The sequence below is a fragment of the Nymphaea colorata genome, chromosome 7 (genome assembly GCF_008831285.2).
Source record: "Nymphaea colorata isolate Beijing-Zhang1983 chromosome 7, ASM883128v2, whole genome shotgun sequence".
Classification (NCBI taxonomy): Eukaryota; Viridiplantae; Streptophyta; class Magnoliopsida; order Nymphaeales; family Nymphaeaceae; genus Nymphaea; species Nymphaea colorata.
Window position 1 is genome coordinate 10083672 of NC_045144.1, and position 8083 is coordinate 10091754.

An 8083-nucleotide genomic window follows, 5' to 3' on the forward strand; every position below is an offset into this window, starting at 1 on the left:
ATTAATAACAGTCTTCAAGAAGGGGCGATGTAAGAAATTTGCCAAATTCGAGCTACATATCTGACAATAACAATCAAAATCAAGACTTGCAGGGACCATAACTGTGTGTGTGTGTGTGTGAGAGAGAGAGAGAGTCGTGAGCGGCAAAATTTTGCTGCCCAACTCCAATGAATACCTATATCTATGCATTGCCTTAATTCTAGCGCCAACGGTCGCCGTCAAGGTCTTCTTGCATCAAGCTCAATAACAGAAATCCTAACATCCACCCTCATCTCTTTATCAATTAACTTCAGATCAATGATAAAGGGAAACAAAGACAAGAAAACTGAAAGCCAGCATCCAATCGTCCGAGACAAGAGATCACAACCACCAAAATCAATGAAGAACAAACATACAGAAATCAAATACCTCTATTAAACTTTTCAAACGGATGAAATCAACCAGAGGAAAAAGGGAAAGAAGAGAAGAAAAGGAAAAATCCTCCAGGAAAAAAAAAAAAAAACCAATCGAGACCTCCGAGGCCACGGTTCCAGCCGATATTTGTCAACCAAAAACAGATCCAACAAGCATTCCAATCAAGATTCGATGGAAGATAATAACAGACAATAATCTGAGCCCGGAAAACCAGGGAAGTCGGCGAAAAGAGGAACTTTACCCAGAGAAGAGCACTTGTTGACTCCTTCGAGCGTAACGACGGCCGTCAAAATAAAGACGAACGGCAGGAGGACGGCAAGGATGAGCATAGTGTGGAAAAGGGTCCGGTAAGAGAAGTGACGCGCGGCCACCTTGATCTTCATGAGGTCAAGCAATCCATTGCTGGTACAAATCGTGATGGTTCTCATGCTAGGAGAGATGTGGACCTGCATTGTACTGATCCAGCAGGAGAGGGGCCTAGGGGCAGAGCTCCTCTAATGGATGAGGAGGGAAAAGGAAGAACAAGGGGAGGAAGAAAGGATGGGGACCAGAAGGGAAGAAGAGAGGCATCGGCGGATAGGGGATTGAAGCGGCGGAAACGGAGAAAGAAGGAGTACCTGGGCCGCCTCGATTTCTGGTTCAGAGGGGAGAGGACCATTTTTCACAAGGAAAACCAATGGAAATTGCAGGTGTCTCGTTGGTCGTCCATGGCGGGAGTGAGAGAAAAAGAGAAGGAGCAAAGGTAAGTTGATGAGAAAACTCAGCTCATAGGCCTGGTCGTGGGGTGTTGTCCCCTCCCTCTCCCTTCTCTAAAATAGTCAGCCAGAGTTAATTAGCTGAATAGAGCTTTTGGCTACATCCAGCAGGTACTGTTTCTCACCTCAGTTAATCCGTTTAATCTATGAGAGTAAGGCGCCTTCATCTTTCACTGATATCCTTTTCAAAACTCGTGCAACCTTTTGAAATGTATGAATCAGATATCGATCTATGTTTGTTTCATAACTAGGAAAACCGTGTCAAATTTCTCCATACGGATCCATTGCGCTCCCAGCTATTTTTATTTCTTTGCTACCAAACTCCAATAAACAGTGCGCCTTGTAAGCTGCTAAATATTTGTGGATTCTCTTTTCCACTGCTTAAGTAATAAGAATAAATATTTTTGAAAGGTACGTTCACGGGAAAAAGTTTGTTGCTGTCGAACACAGCTAAGCTCAAAGAAGAAGGAATTGGGTTTAGGGTATCCTTGTGTGCAAAATGGGGTCTGATCATGGATTATAGGTGCAGGGTTGCACGTGGGGACGAAAGAGGAGCATTGGGTTCGTGATTTGAGGGCTGAGTTCCGCGCACAAGGGCTTAAAACACATGGCGCCATTGCCATAGGGATGCAAAGGAAAAGCCTCGAAAGAGAAGATAAAGCAACAACTTTTTAGGGCAAATGAAATTTGAAGGGCATTGTATAACTGGTCAGTCTAAAGATGTGGAGTTCATGTGTCATATTCTGGTGAGTCCTATTCTTATAGATAACATATATTTGACACTCAAGTTGTTGAAAGGTCTTACGTTCCAAACCAACTCTATGTTCAGAAGGGGAGGGGGGTGCCTTTTGCCTCTCATATATTACCATTCAAGTGCATGCAAGACATATATATATAAAAAAAAAAAGGTGGCAGTCGGGGTATTTTGGGAATTATTTAAAAGGTCTTTTAACTTTTTTTGTTTTCCTTTTTTGTTCCCACAAAAAATTCTTTCTTTCTTTCTATTAAATAAGGGCATTTTGATCAACAAAAGTACTGGCATACCAAAAAATTGTGCACCAAACGGGCACATATAACCAGCCCAGCCTGTTCTAAGCAAAGTTTTTTTGCAGCCGAAAGCTGTAATTTACTGGCTTGGAGTTTTGAGCATTCTCTTCTAACTTTCAGATTGGTTGAGAAAAGTAAATGGGTGATGACTTACTTGGCAAGTCCATTAAGTCCATGCTTATGTTTCAAGTAAGCTTTACTTTAGATGGCATTTTTCCCTTCATTAACTGTGCATTAATGATATATAAATCATTGCTTTTTGGCAAATACTTTCCTTGTTGGAGTTTTGCATTTGTCTTGGCAGAAATTCTGATACCTTTATTCTGATTTTTAAGTCTTAACAAAAGTACCCAGAAAATTTTTTGCCACAAATATAGATTTATTGTGGTATGTTTCTCTATAAATTTATTTCCCAGATTCAAATTAATTTCTAAGGATGTCAATGGATAAGATTTGAATAACATATACTCTTAACTATATCCATTTTTTTGCATATTTACATGTTTGGATTTGAATAGGAACAAAGAAAAGTCATATCTGAATTTAAAATCTGATTTTACAGTTTGAATCCAATTTTTACATTCACATCGTTACCTGAATTTTGAGCAAAAACTGGCCGATTTTCAAAATGTAAGGACATTGGATATATTTGTTTAAAACTAAATCTGATCCAAATCTAAATCTGATCATATACTTATGTAAATCAAACATAAATATGATTGGATATTTATGTATATCCGAGTCCAATTGGATGTCATCTTTAAAGTCCAATCCTATCTGATTTCCTCATCAGAATCTAAACTTTTTAGTATACGATTTTATTCAATCAAAATTCGATATATCAACATCCCTAATGATTTCCGATCATGAGTTGAATTTTTCCGTCAGTTTTAGTGATGCAACAAATCAATTTGATAAATGGGAGGAACAATAGACTCTGGCAGTGCCGACGCCACAAGAGTGGGCACAAGGCAAAAATATCTAGAAATGATTATATACAGGAGGAGAGCTGGGGGGCTATAATTTGCCCCTCATAAAAAGTTTCTGGTTTGGCCCTTGATTATATAAATAAACAAAGTTAAACCTGGTGCTTTTTCTTCCGATCAATGACCAAAATCGTATTTTAAGATAAGATAACGTGTATGCATATGTTTGCATTATTCACGAAGTTGTGACTATTAATGTTGCATGACAACAACACAGCGGCCATTTTGGATCCATGTACATGCATTCAGTTGGAGGAAAGTTGACATCAATTCTCAGCTAGGCTCAATTTTGGGGAGGGATATATATATATATATATATATATATATATATATATATATATATATATATATATAGAGAGAGAGAGAGAGAGAGAGAGAGAGAGAGAGAGAGAGAGAGAGAGCCTTATGCATGTTTCATGGAAGCAAATCACATAAAGTACACCAAGTGTAGACAGGGCAATGATTTGAGTGCATGAAATATTAAACTAGAAATCTTGCATAATTCGTACTAGACCAAAATAGGTGATGACAAGTGGACTCCTCCCCTTTCTTGCAAAGCATAATTGGCAAACTCGCCAATACGTCTCGGATCAGACAGAAGCTGAGTTACAATCACCAATCTAGAGGTGGCCCGATCTTCAAAGAAATTGGACTTGGATCGTTCAGATCTGACTCGGACTGGGATCAGTCGAGTCTGGCTCGATCAGTTTTACAGCAAGCCATTATGAAATAACAAGTTGTGCCACTAGTCTGACCCGGTTTCACACATTAAAATGTTTCACTCCCCTGTAAATTGTTCTTCCACAAAGCCATTTCTGCATTTGCCATTTGCAGGGTAAGGGCTTCACGAGGCCCAAGGCATGGTGGCTGCCTTCCAAAACTTTTCAGGCAACTCTCTCTCTCTCTCTCTCTCTCTCTCTCTCTCTCTACCTCCATGTGATTGGCAAATCTCTATAATGAAGGCTTAGGGGCGGTAACTCTTTTTTAGACACAAATTTTTTTGTACTTAACAAATTCTTTATCACCATTCCACCATCACAAACTTTTGCCTCTTGAGTAGTTGACGCCACTTCGGCCTTGACCACATTGTGCGCGACAAACGCAACAACATTGGAATCACTATTAGTGTCCGATTAGGGTGCAAGAATGCACGGCATTTTCCTTGAGTGACCAGCATATCAAAAATCCCATTAAAACTTTGTGAGTTCTTGAAGGTGGTTTCAATGGTGATAAATATCTCATACAAGATAGTCAATTAAAAGAATAAGGAAGCATATATGAAATGGAAACCACATGCTTAACAAAAAGCCAATGAATCATGAAGAAAATTAATGTGGTTCAAGTAATTGGCCATGGACATGTCGCCTTTTTTCACATTTTGTAAACCATGTTTCAACTGAATGATTCTTAAATTGGACTATGAAGCATATTGTTGTTCAAGAGCACACTACGCCTATCGAGCATGGTATAAGAAATTAACTGAGATAAAATATGTTTAATCACCATTGCTTTACTCCAACTTGAGGCTAATTGGTTGGCTTGTTCCCAAGTTACAAACTTTGGATTCAGCTTGATTTGAGCATCATCAAGATATTCAGGCAGAGCATCAAGACAAGAGTGCCATTAGCATGCCTCAACACATCACACTGGTGATCTAAGAGCGCCATAACAAATGATTGTTTTGGTCCAATTTGACAAACAAAAATGGAAAATGTGTTCCACTGCATTGCTGAGTATGGGCAGGACCTGAAGTTGAAACAGCTAAAGTTTCAGATGATGGATTTGCAGCAGCCATGAGTAAAGCGATGATGGACCAAGGATGGCTTTGATACAAATGCAAGAGAAGAAAGAAGAAACACAATCACAAGAAGAACCAGATCTATGTGGTTCAGCTAAACTCAGCTACATCCACAACCAGAAAAACTCTCTCTCTCTCTCTCTCACCGCACCAAGGAGAGTTCCTTTATTGATATATTTTAAGGAGTCACAAGAAGGATCCAATAAGTTTGGATCGTGATTTAGATAATCATGGCAACTCTTATTTTTTGAACTCTTTCTGTTTTTACAATTAACCGATTGCTTGATTTTAGGAAGAGATCTTCATTGTGATCTTTCGCCATTTCATGTAACTCTTCTATCTTAACGACTCGATGTCAGGACACCAAGAGAACTAAATGTGTAGCCCACTCTAGTTTTGAATAGGCTCACAAAAAAAATGTAGGATACAGGCAGGATGTATCTTGGTAGCAATTGTTGGAGATAAGTTTTCACAAGTCACAAGGATTAACTGATAAAAGAACAAGATTAGGAAAAAACAAAGAAAATAGTTGCAATAAAAAAAATTATCTAAAACATGTATCACTAGCTTCAAATTCAACAAGTACTAAATGGGATTACATAACATTCCTTGTTCTTGTAACAGCTAAAGAAACTCGTATGCCTCAATAGCCAACAATCAATGTTAACTAGACTGCATTTTTTACTGTTGGGTTTCTCTATTATGCTGAATTCACAAATTTTGTGTGAGTGAAAGGTTGCAACCATGAGAATGTGGCACTAGCAACAAATCACCTATTATTAATTATTCTGATTATGAGAACTATTGTCTATAGGCCCATGTGTTGGTTTGGTTATTTGGATACAAGAGGCAAACAAATAACAGAGATGCAAACAATACATATAAAGTACACAAATATGTATTCTAAACTTTTGTATAACTTAGCATAATTGGGTACAAGAAACTTTTGTATATTAAAGAATCCAATACATTTATAATCAGGTCAACAAATGATCCCATAGATGTTGTTTCTTTAACACAAAAAAGTTTCCTGTACCAGATTATCCTCAAGTTACACAAAAATTTGGCACATATTTAGTTTACCTTTTTAAATAAAAAGTACCTGACAGGGATACAAATGGAGAACAGGGTAACTAGTACAAAATTGTAACTATGAAGTTTAAAATCAAGAAAAGTTTTACACTAAACCATGTGCTAAGTTTGACTACATAAATAAAACTGTCAAAACTCATTCTTATATGTAATACAAGCACCGTATGAGAATACTATCCCATGAGTCCCATCAACTTACCTATGAAGACAGAAATCACGAAAAATTCACTTTTTAGTTGTCCCGCATCTACATTAAGCATAGAGTTAACAAAACTGGCATTCCTTATAAAATGAAGATTGTTTGAGGCTTTGATCAAATAGCATGAACCAGGACTTGCATATACAGAAGATCTTGGTCCTTGGAAGTTTGGGCAGTTTTACTGTGGTCAGGCCCATTTGATGTTACCGTGACATTACCATGTCACAAGTTGCACTAGCCCACCTTCTTGGTGCACCCCTCCGATAACCATTGGAAAACTCATCTTGTCGGGCTTACACTCCTACAGCAAGTATCTGCTACTTAGAAATTGATTGCTCTAATCCCTTACAATTGGCCACATGCCCGGAGTTATTTGAAGCAGCCTAAGCTAAGGTTAATGCCTTGTATGCCTTCCAAATACGATCAATTGCTTTTTGTTATGTTCCGGAGAATTCGTTTAAATCGAATTCTGTCAGGTGATTAGACATTAATTATCATGCCAATTCTGCAGAAAGGCATGCTGCGGTGCTTTAAACTCATAACAGGATGGATGTGGAAAGTTTAAATCCAAGGACAAGGAAATGAAACTGAACAAGAAATTGTAATAGATCTGTACATGACAGAAAAGGATGTTCGAACATGCATACTGAATCAGTCAGAGCTAATGGACCATCAGCATGTCATGATTTTCCATATCCGGTATGAAGGAAATGATACTAAATAAAAAATTGTAGCAGAGCCAGTGCATGTTGGGGAAGGATGTCTAAACATGCATAATGATGAAAGTAATGGATCATCATCAGCAAGTACATAATAATTTCCCAAATCCAAAATAAAAAAGTGGCCATAAAAGAAGAAACTGAAATGGATTTGCTATATGTTAGGAACTTAGGAAAGGACGTCCAAGCATGCATAAGGATGAAGACAATGGATTATCATCAGCAAGTAGATCATAGAAGAGAAGAAGAAAGATAACCAATACAGTAATCAATCACATAAGAACTGAAGACATATAAACATAGATAAAATCTCCGAAACAGTAAAGATAAATTGATAAGATTAGAGATGAGAATTTAAGAAGCATCAACAATACACTTAGATTGCAATCATGATCAAAGTGAAAATTTGAATTTATCCTACTTTTTAGTCATGCATTATGAAAGAAAATTACAAACATGGAAAAAACAGAACTAATGGTTTACCTTTGATTATGTAACCAGATATGACACATTATGCAGTAAGCCAACCAAAAGCCAAAGGAAGTTCATGCAATAACTATTCAGACTTTAAAGGTTCAAGAAAAGAAGTTCCACAAGAGAAAATTTCTTCATGGAATAGAAAGAAACAGAACATGATGGTTCATCTCTTGGCTAGGTAACCAGATATGAAATATTTTGCAGCAAGCTCAACTGAAAAAGCCAAAGAAAGTTCACATAATCAATGTTATCCGTATCGTCCGTATCAACAAAAACGATACGATACAGGTATTACGCACGATACGGGGTTAAGGAAAGAAGTTTCCCACAGGTTCAGGAAAGAAGTTTCCCACATCCAATTTCTTCATCAACTTAAGTCAATTCCAGCTAATGCCTTCCAGCTGATTGGGATAAGTCGACATAAATCTTATAAATTATATGCAATGCTGTGTAGTACTAAAACTCTAAAATGATTCCATACAGAAACAAGAGGAATCTGTCTCATTTCTCTTAAGCAACTGCCAACATAATTTAAAGAAAAAATGGGTTCCCCAAACCGTAAAATGCGAATGATAACCATAGTCACAATGATCAAG

At 37.5% G+C, this 8083-nt stretch overlaps 1 protein-coding gene across 2 annotated transcripts in view; it reads right to left on the reverse strand.

Moving 5' to 3' along the window:
- Nucleotides 1–1279, reverse strand: part of LOC116257497 (probable galacturonosyltransferase 14) — a 9738-nt gene extending 8459 nt beyond the window's left edge. The window contains exon 1 of one of the 2 annotated variants that reach the window (XM_031634307.2): nucleotides 656–1279. In XM_031634307.2, the coding sequence (XP_031490167.1) occupies nucleotides 656–866 (211 nt within the window). In that variant the 5' untranslated portion in view covers nucleotides 867–1279. The remainder of the gene's footprint in view (nucleotides 1–655) is intronic. The other variant, XM_031634306.2, reaches the window with a different exon arrangement.
- Between the last annotated feature and the right edge of the window lie 6804 nt (nucleotides 1280–8083).